The sequence below is a fragment of the Symphalangus syndactylus genome, chromosome 7 (assembly GCF_028878055.3).
Source record: "Symphalangus syndactylus isolate Jambi chromosome 7, NHGRI_mSymSyn1-v2.1_pri, whole genome shotgun sequence".
In the NCBI taxonomy this organism is placed as follows: domain Eukaryota; kingdom Metazoa; phylum Chordata; class Mammalia; order Primates; family Hylobatidae; genus Symphalangus; species Symphalangus syndactylus.
Genome location: NC_072429.2, coordinates 15471216 through 15496698, shown reverse-complemented (window position 1 = coordinate 15496698; position 25483 = coordinate 15471216). Strand labels below are relative to the sequence as shown.

The window sequence follows — 25483 nt, the reverse complement described above, 5'->3', positions numbered from 1 at the left end:
ATCAGGGTGGTGCAGAGAGGGAAGGAATCATTTCCAAATGCAACTGACTTGTTATGTATTTTGTGAAATACCTCCACCTCACTGCTCTGTGAGACTGGCAGAAAAATAATACTTTTGATATGCTGTTTTATTTATCTACAGTCTGTCATGATATACTTTGATGTAAGTTTTTAATTTTGCTTCAGCTCTCAGCTCCTCTTGCCGTTACAGCTCAGGGTCAGCAATGAGGTTAGCCACAGTAGCACAAAACAATTTCCTGTTTGTACAGCCCAGGTAACATTTGGATGAGGATTAAATTTTACCACATTTTCTACTAGCCCAAGCCTATTATTTCTAATGAGTTTTAAATTGCTTCAAGAACATGTATTTCAAAACTTAGTGCTATGATCCGTTCAGCCTGAGCAACTTAATAAAAGAAATTCCTTTCTTAAATTTTTGGTTAAAATGTTGCATGCAGTGTAATAAATGTTATTACTTTGGAAACCTACTTCTCAGTTTTAAGAACTGGATGATTTTTGTGTTCAATTTCCATTTGTCTAATCTTTCCTTCTCTTTGCCTCTGGGTCCTGGTATCTTTAGTGACATCTGTTGGTTGAAGAGTGCACAAAAGGGAGAAATAATGATGGTTTTCATAAGATTGGCCAAAATAGAACTGCCTTCATTCCTTCCTTAGGTACCTGATTTAAGAACACAATATATAAAGATTCTAAACTTTAAAAATGGATAGTACAAGCTATGATTATTCACTGTCATAAGAATTTACATCAGGATTCTTTTAAGCAGTATATGCTCTGGGTGTATGTAAGGTATAACTTAATATGCATAAATTGAATTTGTAAAGTGATATACAAGCCACTATTATTCGTCATCACCTAGATAGCAGGCCATTGGTTTTCACCCTTGGTTTTGCAGAGCTGTAGAGGCCTGTGAAAGTGCTACAGCAGCCCTCCAGAAAAAGGGGGAAAGAGGACCACTTTGCCACCTTGACCAGAACCACCCAGCTATGTAGTTACACTAGACTTGTTCGTAAAAGCTATCACCTGTTAGGACTTTTTTTAAAAAAGAGGCTGAAAATCACTTGCATGTACTATTAGAAGTATTGTAAGAATGGAAGATTAGGATTGTATACAGGCATACTTCTTTTTGTTGTACTTTGCAGATACTGTGTTTTTATAAATTGAAGGTTTGAAGCAACCCTGCATGGAGCAAGTATATCAGTGCCAGCATATGATTACTTTGTGTCTCGGAGTCATATTAATAAATGTGTGTTCTGACTGCTCTGTTCTGGCCATTCCCCATCTCTTCCCTTCTCCTCCCCCCTCCCGATTCTCTGACACAGCAATATTGAAATCAGGCCAGTGAATAACCCTACAATGGCCTACAAGTATTCAAGTGAGAGGAATATTGTACATGTCTCACTTTAAATCAAAAGCTAGAAATGATTAAGCTTAGCGAAGAAGGCCTGTCAAATGCTGAGACAGGTCAAAAGCTAGGCCTCTTGCACCAAACAGCCAAGTGGTGAATGCAAAGGAGAAGCTCTTGAAAGAAATTAAAAATTCTACACTAGCAAACACACAAATGATAAAAAAAAAAAAAAAAAAAAAAAAAAAATGAAACAACCTTATTGCTGACATGGAGAAGGTTTTAGTAGTCTGAGATCAAACCAGTCATAATATTCCCTTAAGGCAAAGCCTAATCCAGAGCAAGGCTCTAACTCTGTTCACTTCTATGAAGGCTGAGAGAGGTAAGGAGGCCACAGAAGAAAAGTTGGAAGCTAGCAGAGGTTGGTTCATGAGGTTTACAGAAAAAGGGACCTCCGTAACATCAAAGTGCAAGGTGAAGTAGCAAGTGCTGATGGAGAAGCTGCAGTGAGTTATCATGAAGATCTAGCTAAGATTCATTTTGATGAAGGTGGCTACACTAAACAACATTTTTCACAGAGACAAAATGCTATTGGAAGACGATGCCATCTAGGACTTTCACAGCTAGCGAGGTGTAAAGTCAGTGCTTGGCTTCAAAGGACAGGCTGACTCTTCTTGTTAGGGGTTAATGCTGACAGTGACTTGAAGTTGAAGCCAATGCTCACTTACCATTTTGAAAATCCTAGGGCCCCTAAGAATTATGCTAAATCTACTCTGCCTGTGCTTTAGAAGTATAGCAACAAAGACTGGATGACGGCGCATCTGTTTACAGCATGCTCTACTGACTACTTTAAGCCCACTTTTCCTACTGCTCAGAAAAAGATTCCTTTCAAAAGGTTACTGCTCACTGACAGTGCACCTGGTCACCTAGGAGCTCTGATGGAGATGTACAAGGAGATTAATGTTGTTTTCATGTCTGCTAACACAACATGCATTCTGCAGCCCATGGATCAAGGAGTAATTTTGACTTTCAAGTTGTATTATTTCAGAAATACATTCTGTAAGGCTGTAGCTGCCATAGATAGTGATTCCTCTGATGGATCTGGGCAAAGTAAATTGAAAACCTTCCAGAAAGGATTCACTATTCTAGATGCCATCAAGAACATTTGTGATTCACAGGAGGAGGTGAAAATCAACATTTAGCAGGAGTTTGGAAGAAGTTGATTCCAACCCTCATGGGTGACTTTGAAGAGTTCAAGACTTCAGGGGAGAAATGAACTGCAGATGTGGTTGAAACAGCAAGAGACCTATAATTAGAAGTGGAGACTGAAGATGTGACTGAACTGCGGCAGTCTCATGATAAAACTTGAATGGATGAGGAGTTGCTTCTTCTGGATGACCAAAGAAAGTGGTGTCTTGAGATGGAATCTGCTTGTGGTAAAAAGCTTTAAAATATTACATAATCTTAGTTGATAAAGTGGCAGCAGAGTTTGAGAGGACTGACTCCAGTTTTTAAAGAAGTTCTCCTGTGGGTCAAATGCTATCAAACAGCATCGTATGCTACAGAGAAATCTTTTGTGAAAGGAAGTCAATTGATGCAGCAGATTTCATTGTTGTCTTATTTTAAGAAATTGCCACAGCCACCTGAACCTTTGGCCACCACCCTGATCAGTCAGCAGCCATCAACATCGAGACCAGCCTTCCACCAGGAAGAAGATGACAACTCGCTGAAGGCTCAGATGGTTGCTAGCAATTTTTAGCAATAAAATATTTTTAATTATGGTATATACATTATTATTTTAGACATAAGGCTGTTGCACACTTAATAGACTACAGTACAGTGTAAACTTTTATATGCACTGAGAAATCAGAAAAAAGTTGTGTGACTAACTTTATTGGGATATTTGCTTTATTGTAGTGGTCTGGAACTGAACTCACAGTATTTCCAAAGTGTGCGTATAGTTATGTATAAATGATACTTATGTATAAATGCTTACAAGAAGATAGCTAAATAATTCATTGGTCTTGAAATAACTAGAGAATTAATAAAATGTCACCAAAAATAACAGTTCTCAAGAGAATAGATTATCCAGGAACTATGGATATGGTCTTCGAGCTTATCAGTTGGTTAAGGCATATGATAACAAAGTAGCAAAGAGTAAGGTTCACAGAAGTCTTGTGGACGCAGTGGAATAATCAACACCTTGGGATCCCAAAACCAGGATCAGGTGGCTTACAAAGCAAGGCCTTCAGGATGATAGCTGAACACATGCTTAGATTTCAGTGGATTCCTTCATCCATGCACCTAACATTTGTTGAGCATTTACTTTTTTGTTGTTTTTTTGTTTTTGTTTTATTCAGTCTTGCTCTGTTGCCCAGGCTGGAGTGCAATGGCACGATCTTAGCTCATTGCAACCTCCACCTCCTGGGTTCAAGCGATTCTCCTGCCTCAGCCTCCCGAGTAACTGGGATTATAGGCGCCCGCCACCACGCCTTGCCAATTTTTGTATTTTTAGTAGAGGTGGGGTTTCACCATGTTGGCCAGGCTGGTCTCAAACTCCTGACCTCAAGTGATCTGCCCACCTCGGCCTCCCAAAGTGCCGAGATTACAGGCACGAGCCACTGCGCCTGGCTGAACATTTACTGTTAATATGTTTCTGATCCTGTGAGAGATAGGAAGATAAATAAGATGCAAAAGGAAAAAAAAAAAAAGAATCCACCTGGGCGCAGTGGCTCATACCTGTAATCCCAGCACTTTGGGAGGCCAAGGCAAGTGGGTCACCTGAGGTTGAGAGTTCAAGACCAGCCTGACCAACATGGAGAAACCCCATCTCTACTAAAAATACAAAATTAGCCAGGCGTGGTGGTGCATGCCTATAATCCCAGCTACTCAGGAGGCTGAGGCAGGAGAATCGCTTGAACCCAGAAGGCAAAGGTTGCAGTGAGCCGAGATTGTGCCATTGCATTCCAGCCTGGGCAACAAGAGCAAAACTCCGTCTCAAAAAAAAAGAATCTTACTGATTCTTCCCTTAAGGAACTTAAGTCCAGCAGAGGAGTCAGACAAATGAAGAAAGAATTGTGATGTGTTGTGCTATGTGTTATCCTTGAGAAGCATTTAGAGTGCCATAGGAGCCCAGAAGAGATTTCTAGCTGAAACTGGGGGTTTAGAGAAGGCAATATTTCTTGAAGGGAAAAGAATAAGGCTCAGAAGTTTTAGAAGGGCATTTAAAGAAGAGAATAGATTTTACAAAGCACATAAATATAGAACAGCCTGGTTGGTTAGGAAACTTAAGGAATTTCAAAATTGCTGAAGACTAAAGCTAATGTTAAGGAGCTTTAGGCAGTGAGAGACGACCAGTTATGTAGTAACTTTTGGGTGAAAGTAAAGAATTACACCTTTAGGCTGGGCACAGTGACTCATGCCTGTAATCCCAGCACTTTGGAAGGCCAAGGCGTGTGGATCACCTGAGGTCAGGAGTTCAAAACCAGCCTGGCCAACATGGCGAAACCCCGTCTCTACTGAAAATACAAAAAAATTAGTCAGGTGTGGTGGTGGGCACCTGTAATCCCAGCTACCTGGGAGGCTGAGGCAGGAGAATTGCTTGAACCTGGGAGGCAGAGGTTGCAGTGAACTGATATTACACCTTTGTGTTCCAGCCTGGGCGACAGAGCAAGACTCTGTTAAAAAAAAAAAAAAAAAAAAAAGTGTTACAACTTTATCCTTAAAGATATATACATTCCTCAAGGAAAATACTGGATGGTATGACCATATTTACATTTTTGAGAAACCACTTCGATAGCGTTTTGGTAGGTGAATTATTTGGTGTAAAGCTAGAAGAGAAAGGAACAGAATTAGGCTTTTTTTGGTTTTGTTTTGTTTTTTGTTGAGACAAGATCTCACTCTGTCACCCAGGCTGGAGTGCAGTGTCATGATCATAATTCACTGAACCCTTGAAGTCCTGGGCTCAGGTGACCCTCCTGCCTCAACTTCCTGAGTAGCTGGGACTACAGGCTTGTACCACCATGCCTGGCTTTTTTTTTTCTTTTTTTAATTTTAAGTAGAGTTAGGGCCTCGCTGTGTTGCCCAGGCTTTTCTCAAACTCCTTACCTCAAGCAATCCTCCCCACTCAGCCTCCCAAAGTCCTTGGATCACAGGCTTGAGCCACCACGCATGGCCAGAATTGTTATTTAAATTAGCATACAATCTTAGTAGACATAAAATTATGTCTACTCTTTCTTTCCTATCTCAACATGATTCCCTCCTATATGATAATGTGATTTTACAAAATTTATATTATCACACAAAGAAAAGTATACCAGTTCTTGGAAATTTATAGAATCTTGTGTACTGTTTTGTACCAAATACTACTCTAAGACTATACGTAGGATCCTTGCCATCTTCAATATAGTTTTCTTTTTGTTAATATTCAGTCTGGGACAAGACATTCCCCAATACCTAATTCTATTGTTTGCACATGAGATCACTCAAGAAGTGGTTGCATCTGACTGAGAGACTAGAAGTAGGTTTTGCTGGTAACTACCAGTTAACAATTGTGCGTCTAGTTGAAATTGCTTTCAACAAATAAGAAAAAATATATAATGATTTCAGAATAAACTCTGTAAGCTTTAAATACTGGGAATTCGTTTTTTTTCTTTTTCGGTTACTTGATATGGCTCCATGGAAAAGCAAGAATTATAAAAATGTCCATAACCTTTATAAACTCATTTCTGTTTTTCTTCTTATGTTGGAAATGATCTAATAATGGAAATAATCTAATGATAGAGGACAGCTAACTACAGCTAAAGATCCTTGATGTTACATTATTCATAATAGTGAAAAATGGGAAAACAAACAAAATGCTACAAATAGCAAAATGCTTGAAATAACATGGAAGGATATATCAGTTCAATGGAATAAATTGCAACCATTAAAAATTATCTTTTAAGATTACCTAGCTTATGGGAAATATAAATAATACCATGTAAAGGTAGAATTCAAATTTCACCTATGCTCTAGGTAATGTTAGACTTCTATATCCGTGGCAACAATTGAAAGAAAACAGAAACTTCAAAATAGTTTGAAATATTGAGGTTGAAAGTTAATGTTTTTAAGATTTTTATATCTACTAATATGCTTATAAAATAACCTATACAAAATCTTTTATTCAAAAAAGGTGGTGAATCATACTTAAATTTGTAATTAAATTATTGGACAACATTACTGTGAGAGTTCAGAAACAAAATTACATCAGTGCTGAAATTCCGTCTTCTATGTCAGCAACTTATGCTGTAAAGTTAGGGAAGGTATGGAACCACCATAAGCATACAGCCTGGGGGCCACTTGTACTACCATGTCTTTTTCTATCATGTTTTTCTGTACCTATCACTTTCTTTCTCATCTTTTTTCATGCAAAATAATTTTTTTTCTTTTTTTGCTTTTCTCTAACTGTAAAATAATATACTCATGGGGGGTGGAAATCCAGCAATGTTATTTCAAAATAAATTCTGTAAGCTTTAAATTTTTCATTTTTCACATGGTACAGGAAAAGAAAACCCCCCCATTCATCACCCAAAGTTAACCATTATTAACAGTTTAGTGTATGTGCCCTTCTATGCTTTTTATGTGTACATATACACGTTTTCCCAAAAGTGATATCATAATATACTTGCTATTCTATAATTTGTTGTTTTTTATTTATATTATGGTCATTGTTCTATGTTAACATATATAAATCTACCTCATCTTTTTAAATAGCTGCAAAATATTCCATTTTATGGTCATACTATAATTTATTAATTGCTTTTAGCTGAACATCTGCTTTTCCATTATCATACATAGTGCTTCAGTCAATAACTGTACATTCAGCTTTGTGAGTTTCAGTCATTCATTCAACAAATGTGTTATAAGAACAGCAGGTGCTGTTCTAGGTTCTTTGGATACCTCAGTGGGCAAACCAAAAAAGAAGTTAACTAGTAATTAGAAGGTAGGCTGGGCGCAGCTGCTCATGCCTGTAGTCCTAGCACTTTGGGAGGCTGATGCAGGAGGATTGCTTGAGCCCAGGAGTTTGAGAGTAGCCTGGGCATCACAGTGAGACCCCATCTCTATAAAAAAAAAAAAATTAGAAAAGAAAAGAAAGGTAGTAAGTGCTATAAAAAAAAAGAAAGAAAGAAAGAAAGAGAGAAAGAAGAAGGAGGGAAGGAAGGAAAGAGAGAGAGAGAGAAAGAAAAAGAAAGAAAGAAAGAAAGAAAGAAAGAAAGAAAGAAAGAAAGAAAGAAAGAAAGAAAGAAAGAAAGAAAAGGAAAATAGATTAGGATAAGGGGGCATCTAAGTCCCAGAGAGTGAAACAACAGAAACTCTGATTCATTGCTGGTAGAACGCAGAATGGTGCGGCCACTTTAGAAGACAGTTTGGCAGCTTCTTATTGAAACTAAACACAGTCATTGTACGATCCAGTAATCATGCCCCTTGGTATTTACCCAAAGGCATCGAAAACTTATGGTCACACAAAAACATGCACACTGATATTTATAGCAGCTTTATTCTCAATTGCTAAAACTGATTTTCAATAGGTAAGTGGATAAATAAACAACAGTACACCCAGACAATGGAATGTTATTCAGCACTAAAAAAAAATGAATAAAGCTATAAAATTACAAAAAGATATGTAGGAACCGCAATGCCTCTTACTGAGTGAAAGAAGCCAATCTGAAAAGCCTTACATATTGTATAATCCCAACTACGTGACAGTCTGGAAAAAGGAAAACTATGAAGACAGTAAAAGCTCGGTGGCTGCCAGTGGTTAGGGGACAGTGAAGGATGAATAGGCAGAGCAGAGGATTTGGGGGCATCGAAACTCTGTGTGATACTATAATGGTGGCTGCATGTTCATTATACATTTGTCCAAACCCATAAAAGGTACACCACCAACAGTGAACGCTGATGTAAACTATGACATTGGCTGATAATAATATGTCAATATAGGTCCAGATTGTAACAAATGCACCACTCTAGTGGGGGATGTTGATAGTAGGGAAGCTGTGCATGTGTTGGGGCAGGAGATGTATAATCGCTGTACCTCTCAGCTTTGCTGTGATCCTTAAACTCCTTATTGTAAGAAAAAAAAAAAAAAAATACACACACACATCTTAAGTACCAGGGATTTAGGGACATGTTGCATTATTAGAGTGGCCAAGGTAGGTCTCATTGAAAATATGACATTTGAACAAAGACTTCCAGTAAATGAGGGTGTTAGTCACGTGGATTTCTTGAAGACCAGTCTAGGCTGAGGAAATAGCAAGTGGTAGAGTCTTAAGGTGGGAGCATATCTGGCATGTCTGAAGGGCAGCAAGGAGGTCAGTAGCTGAAGCAGATTGAACAAAAGGGAGAGTAATAACAAGAACAGTATCATATAAGGCCTGTAGCCCACTAACATCACTTTGACTTTAACTCTAAATAAAATAGAGGTCCTCTAGAACATACTGAGCACAAGAATGACATGACCTGACCTAAGTTTTTAAAAAATTACTCAGGCTGCTATATTAAGGATAGACTATAGAGGATTAAAGGTATAAGCAAGGAAGTCAGATAAGACAATATTGCAGTAATTCAAGCAAAGTTTGATACTGGCTTTGAACAAAGTAATAGCAGTGGGAGTGGTCAGATTCTGGATATATTATGAAAGTAAGACAAATCAGATTTCTTGATTCATTAGGTGAATGGTAGGACAGAAAAAATGTAGTCAAGAGATTTGAGCACAAGCAACTAGAAAGAAGTAGTTGCCATCAACTGAGATGGAGAAGGCTAAGATGGGTGGGGGACTGGTTATGTTGAATTTGAGATGTCCATTAATACCCAAGTAGAGATGTTGAATGCCAATATGGATTTTTGATTCTGGAGTTTGGAAAATAGGTCTAGGGAGTCCTTTGACTCACAGATGATATTTAAAGCTGCAGAACTAGGTAAGAACTAGGAATGAGTGTGCATGCTTCATCAGCACACCTACTAGAACTAGGGGTGAGTGTAAATATAGAGGAAGACTTAGGTTTGAGTTCTGGTGCACTCCAATGTTGGAAGGTAAGAAAGAAGAAGGAACTGGCAAAGAAGAGTGAAAAGGAGCGAACACTGAAGAAAATTGAGAGAATGTGTCTTGGAAGACGAGGTGGTCACCTATGACCTATCAAAAGCTGCCAGTCAATCAAGTAAGATGAAGGCTAAGCGTCAACCATTACATTTAGCAACTGGAAGTCACTAGTAACCTTGAAAAGAGCACTTTGAGTGGAGCAGGCATAAAAGAGAGTGAGAAGAGAAGAAATGGAGACAATGAATTGAGCAATATCTAGCAGGGGAAGTCAGGCCAAGAGAAGGTTTTGCATGTGTCTTTTTTTTTTTTTTTCATGGAAGAGACAACAGTGTGACTTGTATTCTGATGAGAATGAGCCAATAGCAAACAAAGAAACAAACAAGATTGCATAGTAGAGAAGGACAAAAATTGTTGGTGCCTTGTCCTTAAGCACGTAAGAGAGAGGAGATGGGAACTAGTTGGACATGTTGAGGAATTGACTTTTACTAAAGACAGTATATGTGAGTGCAAATGCTAGTAGAAAGGTATAAATAGTAGGGAATATTAGTATTAGAATATAGAAATTGATGTACACACACATACACATATATTTTTTCAAGACGGGGTCTCACTCTGTCACCCAGGCTGGAGTGCAGTGGTGTGATCATGGCTCTCTGCAGCTTCAGCCTCCTGGGCTCAAGTGATCCTCCCACCTCAGCCTTCCAAGTAGCTGGGACTAATGATGCATGCCACTACACGTGGCTAATTTTTTGTAGAGATGGAATTTCACCATGTTGGCCAGGCTGGTCTCAAGCTACTGGGCTCAAGTGATCCATCCGCTTCAGCCTCCCAAAGGGCTGGGATTACAGATGCAAGCCATTTCACCCAGGCTTTTAAAAATATTTTAATAAGTGTCACCAAATTGCCTTCTAGAATGGTTATACTAATTTTATATTCCCAACAATTTTTTATTTTTCTACATCCTTATCAACACTGCATTGTGTTATCTTTTTCAATCTGAAAGGGAAATATTATGTTCCCTCCAGTCTTTACAGCTTCAATTCAGTCCCAAACCATTTATGTCCAGAGACCTTGCTGGTTTGCAGAGAGACAAGAGTGGATTGAGTGACCTGAAGTAAAGGAATGTCAGCAAGTTGCATTTCTCTTCGCATAACTGCTCCTTCCAATGATAAGTGAAGACATTCTGCCTATACAGTTGTCAGCTAGCTATCAAATTCACTTTAAAATTTTAGAGATTAAAAGAGAAAAAGAAAAGGTAAATCAAGGTGATTGATTGCTTTGTAAGCCAAGAAATAACATTGTTTATACTGTTAGTTTCTCCTAGTATAAGATACTGCGGTGGTATATCTTATCCCTTGCATCACTTTTCTAAGTATTTTGAGGCATAGCAAATCGGTGGAATGGGAAGCAAATAGCAAAACTGTAATCCCCTGCAGCTAATTCTCTGTTGAAGAAACAGAAGAGGCTGTCAAATGATAGAGTATTGACCTTACTTTGAATTGTGTAAATGAAAAGGACTAGAGGGAAGTGACATTATTTTATACTGTACACACTCAGCTTCACCGCCTCCTCTTTTTGAGGCTATAGTTCCTCCAAATGTGAACTTACAGGAGAAAAAAAATGAGCCCCAAGTACTGTGTATTGTCATAGTTTACATTTATAGAGCACTGTGCCAGCTACTTTACATATGCTGTCTCCTTTACTCCACATAAGAGCCTTGTGAATTATAGGTGTTATTGTCCTCATTTTGTAGATGAGGAAACTGTGAATTACATAAGTTAATAATCTGCTTAGATACCTAGATAGTAAGGAAAGATCTAGGATTCAGGCCAGGTCAGTATGAGTCAAAAGCCCACACTGTAAATCAGTACCTTCTGTACTATATGTTTATCTTCTGTTACAGTATTATCTTATTATGTAGTTCTCCAGCTGAGGCCTGTGAAAGAAAGCCATTCTTTGGGTAATGGGAGTCTCTTCTGAAGAGGAAGACATCCTGGAGTCAGTCACTCAGCAAAAAGGATGGGTCTCAGGAGAAAAAATAATCTAAAAAAAAATACACCTGAGACTCGGTCGCAGATGAGCAGGAGATTTGACATCTTCGTATGTGTATCCCTCTTTAAAACTACGTCTTGAGAGTTGTCTAGAAGGGTACTTCTGAGTGCTGGAAGCTAATAACAACAACAAAGGCCTCTCCGTGAAGGACAGAGAGTGGAGGTGAAGAAGGAGAACCCCAAGCAGTTCTCTTAAGCTAATAATTAGGAAAATATTTCTAATAAGCCAAATTATGTAGATCAGGAATTATCTGTGCTCATTTCCTAGTTGTTTTCACTCATTATTTAATCAGACTTCTTATACTGCTACAGCAAGTACAAGGGTAAGAATGGGAATTCCATAGTACTTGTGCCTCCATTCCCCGTTATTGCCTTTGGCCAGGTTAACCATTCAATTCACAGTATTCTTTTCCCCTGAGCCCCAGCATAGCCTCAGCAGCTATCTTACCCAGCTTAAGGATGTTACGGTATCTCTTTTCCCCTCCCCAAATTATGGCAAATGTACTCAGTGGGAAACAATTAGAGTTTTTCCTTTTAGTTCTAGCCTTTGAAAGTCTGTTTTATTTCATTAAAGCATGATTTATTTTTGTGCTGCTACAGTAGTACCAAAGTAGCAGCTGTTACTGGTTTTAGTAGCTGCTAACCTGCCAATGCCATCATCTCCTAGCTGTCCATCAGTGCAATGTAGATCTCCCTCTTAGAAAGGAAATGCTGACAAGGAAAGAACAGAACTTTCTAGGTGTGGAGTGGAGCAGGGAGGACAAGGAGGGATATCATACCTAGGGAGGAAGATCAAAAGCAAACCTAAGCCCTGTCACTTTTGTTTATACTAATGTGAGTCTAACTCCTAGATTTTCTGCTTTTTGAGGGCAGGATCAACAATTTCAGTAAGTATTGCTGAATAATACATATTGAGTAAAGCTGCATTCCAGTAAATAAATGGATAACATGGCCAAGCCTTCTTTTCCATGGTCTTTTATTATCACCATGGAATGCTGAGACACTTGAGCAAAATGAGGTAGTTTCGTATTTCAAAAGTATTCATCATTCTACTGTTGCAAGGTCAAAATAGTATATTAATTACTGTCTTAACCCATTTATGCCTAGTCTTCCATTATTAAGACGCTAAGCTTGTGGGAGTTACTTGTATCCTATTGCTCAAGGTCATCGCCAAGGTCTGATTTTTCACACAAAAAAATTTGCAACCTTCAGCATAAATGGGTTAATACAGATGTATCTGACATAGTCCAAAAGGCAGGACATATATGCCAAATTGCAGTATTAACATAGAGATAACAGTTATGATTCTAAATAATGTTTCTTGATGATAGATTATCCAGTCCTTTACAGATTTTTTTTTCCCAATCAGGCAGTTCTTGGCCTGCTTATTTCATCTGTTGCTACAGAATATAGGACCTTTCCTTTCCCTATAAGGATATCAACATAAAAAGGCCCCAAAAGTTTTCTCACTTTTACCCTGGCCTTCCCAACAAACACAAAACCAGTGAAAATTACCAAAATTACCCTAGCTCTTTTCATCACATGGGTATACAGTGCTGTTCTTTTTTGGGAAAGGGAAGGAGGGAAAATGTCTAACCTTGGTTTAAATTGAATTTGGGGCAAAGGTAGAAAAACAGTGGTTTAGAACTGTTCTTTTCTGAAGTACCTGGCTTTCTTAGACCTTCATGCCTTTGCACTTCATCTACCCAGAGTACACTCCTCTTTTTCCAAGTCCATGTGGCAACTTCAATTATCCTTCAAACTTAGCCTGTTCTGTGAAGCCTTTCCCCCTGCCCTCCTGCCAAAGGAAAGTTAGTCTCTTTTTCTGTTCACATAACATCTTGACATACCTCTCTGATGGCATTTGTCACATTATATGGAATTATTTATTTACAGATCTATTTCCCCCAACAGACTGAACTCCCCCAGGGCAGAGATTTTATTTTATTCATTTGTTTATACTAACACCTGACACATAGTAGCTGTTAAATAAATGCGGTCATATTGAGTTGAATCTTTAAGCAACTATTATATCTCTCTAAGGTAAGTTACAATGAGATCATGAAAGAGGGTACAGAATTTGATATTGAGTAAATTACAAGATATGCTTCAGCCTTCTAGACAGTGGTTTTGTCATTCAGATATATAAATTATAAACAAAGTCACATGGACTTCTAAGGCTACGCAGAAGAGAATATGCATATGGAAATGCTCCACATACATGGAACAGATCAAGAAGAGGGAACATTTACCCTGCGCTGGTCCTGTGTTTCATGCTCTGCTAGAAGTATTGGTCCTTCTTAACCTCTTAGTACACATGTGGTTACCATAATATATATATATATATATATATATATATATATATATATATGTCAGTCAAGCTTCAAACCAGGAAAAACAAGCATGATAATACTTTTGGAATGGATAACTTATTTTAGAAATTAGACCTTATACAATCTTAGGCAAAGATGGCGAAATAGGGCCAAAGGGGGGAGTTGAAGGTTCAGGGGAAAAAAATCGCTGATCAGCCCTCCTGAAATAATGGCATAGACAAGTTGAAATTTGCAGGGAAATCTAGAAACCAGGCACATTTAGGTGCTAGAGTGGAACTATGACAGGATTAGGGGTGAGAAGGTAGCTGGTGTTGTGGTATGGAAGTCAGTAGAAGGCTGTTGCCTCTGCATAGCTATTGCTTCTGTAAGTGTGCTACCACCTGTTTGGTGGTGGGCTTGGAAATATTGGTCAGCAGGGCTGGTAGTTCTAGACACAAACAAGACAAGGAAGAACAAGGACAAAGTGAAACCAAGCAGCATTTCTACCTCTTACTCTCACCACCTCTAACCACAGCAACCTTCAGAAAGTCATGGCAGCTACTCCACTCCCAGCATCCAAATCTCACACAAATGTCTCTTTTGGCCAATTCTAGCCCACAAACATAAAGGGAAGTGGATTCTAAGAAACTTAATTCTTGTTAGCTAAGTTGACATGGTGTAAGCCACTATATTATACTTCTAAATTTTGTAAATTGAATTTAGTTTCAATTTTAGAAGCAATACTCATTTGACCAGGAAAAAGCAGAGGTAAGAAACATATATTACTTTATATTTTTTTAAAGCATTATCAAGTATTGCCTAGTAACATACTTACTAGCACACATTTCAGAAACAGAAATTATTGATTGTAAATGCTAACTGCTACGGAAGATTTTAGAGTGATCATGCAAACATTTCTTTGTCTTCTGATGGTCAACACAGAATTTAAGTACAATTTTTAAAACAATCATCTCTTGAGATCTTCTGAAGAAGGATCTAAGAAGAAAAAGGAAGTAATATTTACTGTACAGTGCACCAAGAACTTCTGTGTGTGTTATTTCATTGAATTCATATACCAAACCTGTGAGGCTCCTAAAAATGAAGTAACTCAAGATCAAATTCGTATAAAAGGTTAAAAATTTGCCGAGAATTTAGGGTAATTTACATCTCAGTCAGGTTATCTTTTTCTCTTGACTTAGTTTTATCCTACTTTTTAAAATTTTTTACTGACAGGATAACACATAAAGTAAAATGAACGAATCTTAAGAGTACAACTTAATGAAATTTTACATATCTATGTATACATCTGTGTAATCACCATGCAGATAAAAATATAGAGCTTTTCCAATATCCTTGATTGATTTTTCCTCGGGCCTTTTGTACTTCCAGGTAAACTGCCGTATTTATATTTTTTATTACAATGAATAAAAAAAGTTCTTAAAAATATGCTGGGAGAAAGTGAACATTAGCAGTAAAGTAAAAATGTTAAATAGTGTGTCCCACAACTGCTTTGAATGACATCTACTTATGTCACTTTCTCTTTCTGCTTTTATCCTAAAACAGGTAATCAGATCCTGTCCCTGGGGAGCCTCTCAAAAGATCAGATTTATCCAATGAAACTCAAGGGCATCTCCATCTGCTATTCAGCTCTCAAGTCTGCCTTGTGTGGAAATTATGTCAGCTTTGGCGTCTTCAAGTTGTATGGGGACAACCATTTTGACAATGTACTCCAGGCCTTTGTCAAAATGCTGCTGTCAGTGTCCCACAGTGACTTGCTAGTAAGCAATCATGCATCATGGGAGTCTTTGCATGAAATGTGAAGTAACACCACCACAGGCCCGGAAGTGTTATAATGAAGCCCAGGGAGTTAGCCTAGAACATTTTATGTTTTAAGACAGCATACTTGATCTAACTTACAGAATTTGGAAAACTATAGTGGCTTTTTTTTTTTAACATCTCTGCCTGATTATACAGAAGCCAATATGTGCCCAATGTAGTAGTAGTAATTACTTGAGTAACATACCCAAATCATGCCCAGGCTTAGTTCAGGCTTTCCCACCTGCTCCCACCTAAGGTTACAAGTAAAATCTGGAAGGCCTTTGTTAGTCAACCTGTGTAAGAAACGCTTCTTGATCTCCTAGTGGACTAGTGCATCATCTTCCACCTTTATAAACTAATCTTGGAATGGCTGCATCTCAAGCCAAAGAGAGGACTTCCTTGTAGTAGAATGGGATGATCATTGAAGGATATGTCTGTTAGACAGAAATTACGAAGTAGAAACTTGAGTCAAATCAGCCATATGTTAAAATCACCTCATCAAAGAGTTACTTCACTGCAGTTACAGTCCACCAAGACAACTGGTGTGGTTCCAAGAATTTTTCTCTAATTTTTTTATTCTAATAGTCAAGCAAACCTTCAACTCAGTAATTCTCAAACTTGAAGGTGCATAAGACTCTCTTAACATGTATGTTAAAAATGTACATTTCAGAGCCTGCACTAGAGCTTGTCATTTAGTGAGTCTGAAGTGGGGATCAGGAAACTGCGTTTTTAACAAGCACCCCAAGTGATTCCTGTTGAGTTGGTCTTAACATCACTTTAAGAAATGGTCCTCTGGTTTCTCTTTTTTTTTTTTTTTTTTTTAGAGGCGGGGTCTTGCTGTGTTGCCCAGGCTGTTCTTGGACTCCTGGGATTAAGCAATCCTCCTGCCTCAGCCTCCCAAGTAGCTGGTATTACCAGCATGAACCTCCATGCCCAGCTTCTCTAATTTATCTTACAAGTGTGTTTCTTTGATACTGGTTTGGATTGCATTTGAGATTTTTCAGGTATCTTTCTCATGCACTTATCTTTTGCCTGTAGTGTATGGTAAATATTAAGCCCTTTACCAAATTATTATTTAGTTAGATGGATTAGCATTATATTAATACAACAGACTATGGTGCCAAATCCCATTGTAAAAGCAAATGTCTTTGTGTTTAAAAAACCAACAAAAAAAGGTTTCCTAGCCACTGTTAAGCACTGTTCAGTGTTACAGTATTCCAATCCAGAAAAATAATTCACACAGTCTTCTAAATATCATACTGCAGGGATTTTACTTTTAAGTGCTAACCATATAAGGTAAAGAGATCAAGAGATTCCTATCAGAACCCCTTTAAATGCTGGATTGGGACTCATTATGCCATTTGCTCTATATATTTATTGACCTTGTGTTTAAATAAGTTTACAATTTCCAGTATTATAAATGACAATTTTCACTGGACTGTAACATGTATTTTTCTTCCCTGTGGCTTGACATTTAGTATATCTCTGTGTTGTAGCAATACCGGAAACTGAGCCAGTCTTATTATCCACTCCTGGAATGTCTCACTCAGGACCATATGAGCTTCATCATCAACTTAGAGCCTCCTGTACTCATGTATGTTCTCACATCTATCTCAGAGGGACTCACTACTCTTGGTAAGGATCATAGAGGTTTCCATAGGAAAAACTTGATTATGGGCTTTTAATGTATGTGATTATTGAGACTATCATCCTACAAAGGGGGAAGAGATATTGTAAACCCAAACTGAAAGATTATTTTATAATTATTACTTGCAAGTGGGAAAAATGTATTTCTTCATATTTTGATACATAGTTATGTTTTAATCAGCTTTACTGAGGTATAATTTCTATACAATAAAATTCAGTGACTTTACGTGGATAGTTCAATGAGTCCTTATACAAATGTGTACATGTACACAAACAAAACCACCGCGACCAATATGTAGCACATTTTTATCACCACAAAAATCTCCTTTTTTTCCTCCTTCTAATCAATCCCTTCCCCCTACCTCTCACCCCAGGAAACTAACGCCTGCTTTCTCTCACAATAGTTTTCTTTTTCCAGAATTACATTGAAGTGGAATTGTATAATATGAAGTTATTTGTGTCTGGCTTCTTTCATTTAGCACAGTGACTGAGATTTATTCATATTATTTTGAAAATCAATTAGTTTATTCCTTTCTGTTGCTGAGTATTATTCCATTGTATGGATTATTACAGTTTGTTTATTCACCAGCTGATGGACATTTGGGTTGCTTTCATTATTTGACTATTTTGAATACAGCTATTATGAACATTCCTATATAAGTATTTATGTAGGTGAATTTTTTTTATTTCTCTTGGGTACATACCTAGAAGTGGGATTTCTAGGTTATATGCTAAGTGTATTTTTACATTATAAAAAACTAACAGACTGTTTCCCAGAGTGACAGTGACAGCATTTTGCTGTCAACAACAGTATATGAGGATTCCAGTTGCTCTGTATACTACTAACATTATTAACGTCTTTTTCATCTTAGCCATGATAGTGGGTGTGAAGTAGAATCTTCAAGTTGACTAATCTTTTCTTCTGTGATACCTAATCTTCTGTTAATACTATATTTGGGGCTGGATGTGGTGGCTCAGCCTGTAATCCCAGCACTTTGGGAGGCTGAGGCGGGTGGATCACCTGAGGTCAGGAGTTCAAGACCAGCCTGGCCAACATGGTGAAGCCCCATCTCTATTAAAAATACAAAAAAATTAGCCAGGCGTGATGGTGGGCGCCTATAATCCCAACTACTCAGGAGGCTGAGGCAGGAGAATCACATGCACCCAGAGGCACCCAGGAGGCAGAGGTTGCAGTGAGCCGAGACTGCACCATTGCACTCAGCCTGGGCAACAAGAATGAAATTCTGTCTCAAAAATAAAAAATAAAAAGATTTTAGCTGGGCACGGTGGCTCATGCCTGTAATTCTAGCACTTTGGGAGGCCAAGGCATGGATCACCTGAGGTCAGGAGTTCAAGCCTAGGTTGGCCAACATGGTGAAACCCTGTCTCTATTGAAAATACAAAAAATTAGCCAGGTGTGGTAGTGCACGCCTGTAGTCCCAGCTACTCGGGAGGCCAAGGCAGGGGAATCGCCGAGGTTGCAATGAGCCAAGATCGCGCCACTGCACTCCAGCCTGGGCAACGAGCGAAACTCCATCTCAAAAAAAAAGAGAACTGTATTTGTTTTCATTTTAGACATTATATTTTTATTCTTTAGAATTTTATGTATATATATATATTTTTTTTTATTTTTTAGACAGAGTCTCACTCTGTTGCCCAGGCTGGGGTGCAGTGATGCAATCTCATCTTACTGCAACCTCCAGCTCCCAGGTTCAAGCAATTCTTGTGCCTCAGCCTCCCGAGTAGCTGAGATTACAGGCTTGCGCCACCATACCCAGCTAATTTTTATATTTTTAGTAGAGATAGGGTTTTGCCATGTTGGCCAGGCTGGTCTTGAACTCCTGACCTCAAGTGATACACCCACCTCAGCCTCCCAAAGCGCTGGGATTACAGGCATGAACCCCCATGCCTGGACTTCAATATTTTAATATTGAATTTTTAAATATTTTCCATTTTCTCCTCATCAGGTTTATGTTTTTTTAACATTGATCATATGTATAAGATTTATAATAAGCCAGGTGTAGTGGCTCACACCTGTAATCCCAGCACTTTGGGAGGCCGAGGCAGGCGGATCATGAGGTCAGGAGATCCAGACCATCCTGGCTAACACAGTGAAACCCTGTCTCTACTAAAAATACAAAAACAAAATTAGCCAGGCATGGTAGCGGGCACCTGTAGTCCCAGCTACCCAGGAGGCTGAGGCAGGTGAATGGCGTGAACCCAGGAGGCGGAGCTTGCAGTGAGTCAAGATCATGCCACCGCACTCCAGCCTGGGCAACAGAGCGAGACTTGGTTTCCAAAAAAAAAAGATTTTTAATAGCTGTTTTAAGGTCCTTGTCTACTGATGTGATTTCTGGATCTGTTTCTATGGATTTTTCTCCTTATGGGTCATGTTTTTTTCATTCTTAATATAACTTGTTATTTTTGAATGTGTGCCAGACATCATGAATTTTACATTTTGAATTTTATTTCTGTGCTAGATTTTGGTTTTTATTTTTTGGAGAGAGAGCTTCGCTCTTGTTGCCCAGGCTGGAGTGCAGCAGCGCAATTTCAGCCCATGGCAACCTCCGTCTCCCGGGTTCAAGTGTTTCTTCTGCCTCAGCCTCCTGAGTAGCTGGGATTACAGGCATGCACCACCACGCCCAGCTAATTTTGTTTTTTTAGTAGAGACGGGGTTTCTCCATGTTGGTCAGGCTGGTCTCGAACTCCCGACCTTGGGTGAACCTCTCGCCTCAGCCTCCCAAAGTGCTGGGATTATAGGCATGAGCCACCGCACCCAGCCAATTTTTATTTTTTCAATGTGGATTTTATTCTGTCCTGCAGTTGAATAACTTTTGGATCAGTTTGACTCATTTGAGATCAGATGGCAACTCTTATTTTGGAGTAACTGGGCCCCACCACTAAAGTGTTAGCCCTGTGAGGACACTCCAGTGCTCCATGTGTTATGAAGTTCCTCCACAAATGATTTCCAGCGTGTAATCTTCAGGAATTATTTGGCCTATTGCTTTTCAGTGGTTCTTTCCCCAGCCTTGGGAGTTTCTTCTCATACTTTTTTTTTTTTTTTTTTTTTTTTTTTTTTTGAGATGGAGTCTCGCCCCATCGCCCAGGCTGGAGTACAGTGGCATGATCTCAGCTCACCGCAACCTCCGCCTCCCGGGTTCAAGCAATTCTCCTGCTTCAGCCTCCCAAGTACCTGGGATTACAGGGATGTGCTACCATGCCCAGCTAATTTTTTTGTATTTTCAGTAGAGATGGGGTTTCACCTTGTTGGTCAGGCTGGTCTCAAACTCCTGACCTCAAGTGATCCACCCGCCTCGGCCTCCCAAAGTGCTGGGATTACAGGTGTGAGCCACCGTGCCTGGCCTCTTCTCATACTTTTATAAGTCACTGTTCAGACAAACACTGGAGAGGACTCCCTTGGAGAGCTGTAGAACTCTCTTATGTAGGTCCCACACTCTGGTACTCTGTACTACAAGTTTTAGCTGCTTTAGCCTTCCCAGATTTCAACCTTTTATTCTCCAACTCAGTGAGCCTGTTTGGCTTTGTTTGGGTTTTCCCTTTACTAGCCTGCAATCTGGAAACTGCTTTGGGCAGTAAGCTTGAGCAATTGTTTTCCTCCTCTCTGGTTTAATGGTCCTGTACTGCTTGTTGTACAATAATTGAAAACCATTGTTTCGTATAATTTGTCCTGTTTTCTAGAGTTGTTCGGCAGGAGGGCAAATTCTCATAGCAGTTAATTCTTCATGGAATAAGAAGAAAGTCTGTCTTCTATTATTACAGTTTGGCTTGACATTCTTTTATCTCACATCATAGTAATACTTGAAGATTTTTAATTAGTTGCAGGTAGCTATGTTATTTTTGACATGTGATCTTGTTAAGACTTAGAATCTGCATTTTAACAGACTTTCAAGGGCATCTTGACAAAGTGACATTACGAAGGGAATACTGAACTTGGATTTAAGTCCCAGCACTGCCACTTACTACTTGTGTGACCATGGGCACATACTGTGTGCCTTTTGCTGTCAGAGGTGTTTCATGTGGATACTTGACTCTTTCATTCTCAGAACCATTTATATACCAAAAGCAGGTTAAGTACTCTAAGAGCACTCTTTATTCTTATTTTCTACTTGGTTGTAAGCTTCTGAAGGGCAGGAACAGTGTCTTACTCACTACTTTATTTCCAGCTCCTAGCTTTATAGTAAGTGTTCAATAAATATTTACTGAATGCATTAATTGGGTAATATTATTTTCATTATACAGATGAGGTAAGCTGTGGCTCAGAGAGGTGAAACAATTTGCCTAAGATCATAAAACTAATAAGTGAATGACCTAGGAATCATTCAAACTCTGAAACCCGTTCTTCCTCACCACACTACCCTGCTAGATCTACCTGATAAAGGTCACAGCTTTGACAGCTAGAGGCCTGGTAGAGATGATTTTCTTTGTACATATTGGTGGTTTTATCTTCAGCCGCTTGTATTGTTGCAAATTCACATTGTAACCACTGGATAACTCTGGCAGGTGAATTTGGGCCCTGTGTCATCAAGAAAGGGGACTATTTAGAATGTTGAAAGTAACTACTTGGATTTTTCCTTTCCCAACAATGATATATTTTAAAAAGAGGAATTTATTGGTATTGTTTGGACCAGAGGCAGGTTTAATTTCTATTGTTGCCTTGATGGAAAAAATTAGGAGGTACAGAAAAGTTGAATCAGTGATAGAGTGATGACTTGCCTAATATTCCAAAAATGATACAAAAAATTTTAGTTAATTTCATTCATTAGCATTTCTAATTTCATGCTGTCTTTTTAATCATCCATCCATTCTCTGCCCACCCCAACCCGCAACTCTTATACAGAGACACCAAGCACAGTGTCTTTAAAAAGCTGCTCTTACTAATGGCTCTGAACTCCTTCATTCAGTAATTATCATTTGTGCATACACTATGTACCAAGTACCTTTCTAAACCTTGGCAGTACTGAAGGGAACAAGACAGACAAGATTCCTGCCCACATGAAAGCTTGCATTCTAGTGGGAAGAGATAAGCAATAATTGAACAAACAAATAAACATACCAAAAAAATCAAGTTATTATATGCGCTAAACAAAGAATTAAAATGGGGTGGTGGAAAACGAGTAAGTCAAGATGGCTGACTGAAGACATCAGACACCTGCCGTCTCCCAAAAGAAGAACCAAAATTATGAATGGATAATCTTATACCTCGAATAGAACATCTAGAAGAGAAGACTAGAGTCCTATAAAGAACTCACAGGAAGGCGGGGCGCATTGGCTCATGCCTGTAATCCCAGCACTTTGGGAGGCCAAAACAGCTGCAGCAGGGTACCATTTGAGGAGTGCAGCCGTCACAAGACTGCATCTGCCCCTGGAAACCACAGCCCTTGTATCTCCACATCCTGAGAATTCCTGCTGACATTGCCCAGTGTCCACCCAGAGAGCTGCACTCACCCAGCCTGCACCACTCAAGACCCAAAGGGTCATCCTACCACTGCTACTTCCATCACCCATGCCACATGGGCCACCGAAGGACCCTAGAATCTGCTCGTCCACCCAGCCCACCGCTGCTACTACCAGCATATGTGCAAGACACCTGGAGGCCCAAGAATCAGCTTGCCTGTAACTGCCAACACAAGTGCCAGCCTATACCACCCTGGGGCACAAAGACATGCACGTTCATCCCACCATTGCCACCACTGGGCCTGAAGACTGAGACCTACCTGGCTTCCCAGCTCCCAGCACAAATTTGCCACAGCTTCCACTAATAACTGCACCCTAACCCTCCAAGAAAGTTACAGAAAGCACTAATGCTACTTACAACCAAAGAAACAATACTACACTACTATACTACTGCATACATCCACAATCAAAGCCAAAGTGCCCTACCCAACCAATACCACAGATACTTCTTCAGGAAAAATGCCTCCTCTATGAAAGTAAATTCAAAAATAAGAAGAAGTGACTGTTAAACTGGATGTGCAGATATCAACATAAGGCCACAGGAAACATGAAAAAGCAAGAAAATATGACACCTCCCAAGGAACACAGTAATTCTCCAGCAATAGATCTTACTCAAAATTTTCAAAATCCCAGATAAAGAATTCAAAATACTGATTTTAAAGCAGCTCAGTGTGTTATAAGAGAAATCTGAAAAACAATACAAATACAATTCAGGATATGAATGGGAACATTACCAAAGAGATTTAAAAAAAATAAATAAATAGAAATTCTGGAACTGAAGAATTCATTGAGGGAAATACAAAATATATTTGAAAGCTTCAACAATAGGCTAGATCAGGCAGAAGAAAGAATCTCAGAACTTGAAGACAGGACTTTTTCAAATAATCCAGTCAGACAAAAAAAAATTTGAAAGAATAAGAAAGAATGAACAAAGCCTTCATGACATATGAAACGACATAAAGTGATTGAATATTCAAATTGCCAGCATCCATGAGAACAGAGACAAAGTATTAGAAAGCCCATTTACAGAAGTAATAGATGAAAATTTCCCATTTATTGCAAGAAATGTAGAGATTCACATACAGGAAACTCAGTGATCCCTAGGAAGATACAATACAGAAGGGTCTTTTCCATGGTACATTATAGTCAGAATATCTATAGTAAAACTTAAAGAGCAAATCCTTAAAACTGCAAAAGCATCTAGTTACCTATAAAAGGAACCCCATCAGGCTAACAGTGGATTTCTCAGCAGAAGCTTTACAGGCCAGAAGACAATGGGATGATATATTCAAAGTCCAGAAAGAAAAACTGGCCAAGAATACTATATCCAGTAAAAATAACCTTTGTAAATGAAGGAGATGTAAAGTCTTTCCAAGAGAAGCAAATGCTAAGGGAATCTGTTTGTTACCACTAGACTGCAGCCACAAGAAATGCTCAAGGGAGTCCTAAACCTGAAAACAAAGGATGACATTTACCATTATGAAAACACATGAGTGTAAAATTCGCTAGTAAAACAATCACACAAAGAGAAGAAAGGACTAAAATGGTAGCACTACAGAAATTCACCAAACCACAACAATTAGTAAGAGAAAAAGACGGGAAAAAAGAATATGTAAAACAACCAGAAAACAATTAGCAATATGACAGGAACAAACCTTCACATATCAGTAATAGCCTTGAACATAAATGGACTTAAATTATCCAGTTAAAAAGATATAGAATGGCTGAATGGATTTTTAAAAAAAATTTGATCCAACTATATACTGCTTACAAGAAACTCACCTTAGCAGTAAACACATATAGAGTGAAAATAAAGAGACGGAAAAAGATAATTCTCACAAACAAAAAACAAAAGTGAACAGGAATAGCTACCCTTATATCGGATAAAACAGACTTTATATCAAGAACAAAAGGGGGAAAAAAGACAAAGAAGGTCATTATATAATGATAAAGGGATCAATTCAGCAAGAGACTATAACAGTTCTAAATATGTATGCACCCAACACTGGAACAGGTACCTGGATTCCTAAAATGACTAAATTTGAAGGGACACACTACAGTATAATAATAGTGGAGGACTTCAACATCCCACTCTCAGCATTAAACAGATCATCTAGACAGGAAGTCAACAAGGACACTTTGCATTTAAACTGGACTTTAGACCAGATGGACTTAACAGAATCTACTCAACTACAGAATATACATTCTTTTCATTGGAACATAGAATATTCTCTAGGATAGACCATATGTTAAGCCACAAAACAGGTCTCAACAAAAATTTTTTTTAGAGACAGGGTCTCACTCTGTCACCCAGGCTGGAGCACAGTGGTGTGATCATGGCGCACTGCAGCCTTGAGTTCCCAAGCTAAGCAATTCTCCTGCCTTAGCCTCCCAAGTAGCTGGGACTACAGGCATATGCCAGCATGCCCAGCTTTTTTTTTTTTTTTAGAGACAGGTTTTTGCTATATTATCTCAAACTCCTGGGCGCAAGCAATCTGCTCACCTTGGCTTCCCAAAGTGCTGGAATTACAGGCATGAGCCACTGCACCCGGCCCAACAAATTTTTAAAAATTGAAATCATATCAGGTATCTTCTCAGACCACAATGGAATAAAACCAGAAATCAATACCAAGAGGAACTTGGAAACTATACGAATAAATGGAAATTAAAGAACACGTGCCCAGATAATCATTGGGTCAATGAAAAATTATAGTGGAAATAAAAAAAAAAACTTGAAA

The 25483-nt window shown here is 38.7% G+C and overlaps 1 protein-coding gene across 3 annotated transcripts in view; it reads left to right on the top strand.

The window, feature by feature from the left end:
- Positions 1–25483, top strand: part of RANBP17 (RAN binding protein 17) — a 428141-nt gene that overhangs the window by 352985 nt on the left and 49673 nt on the right. For all 3 annotated transcript variants that reach the window (XM_063642616.1, XM_055285264.2, XM_055285265.2), the window contains 2 exons: positions 15369–15583; positions 17120–17258. In XM_063642616.1, the coding sequence (XP_063498686.1) occupies positions 15369–15583; positions 17120–17258 (354 nt within the window). The remainder of the gene's footprint in view (positions 1–15368; positions 15584–17119; positions 17259–25483) is intronic.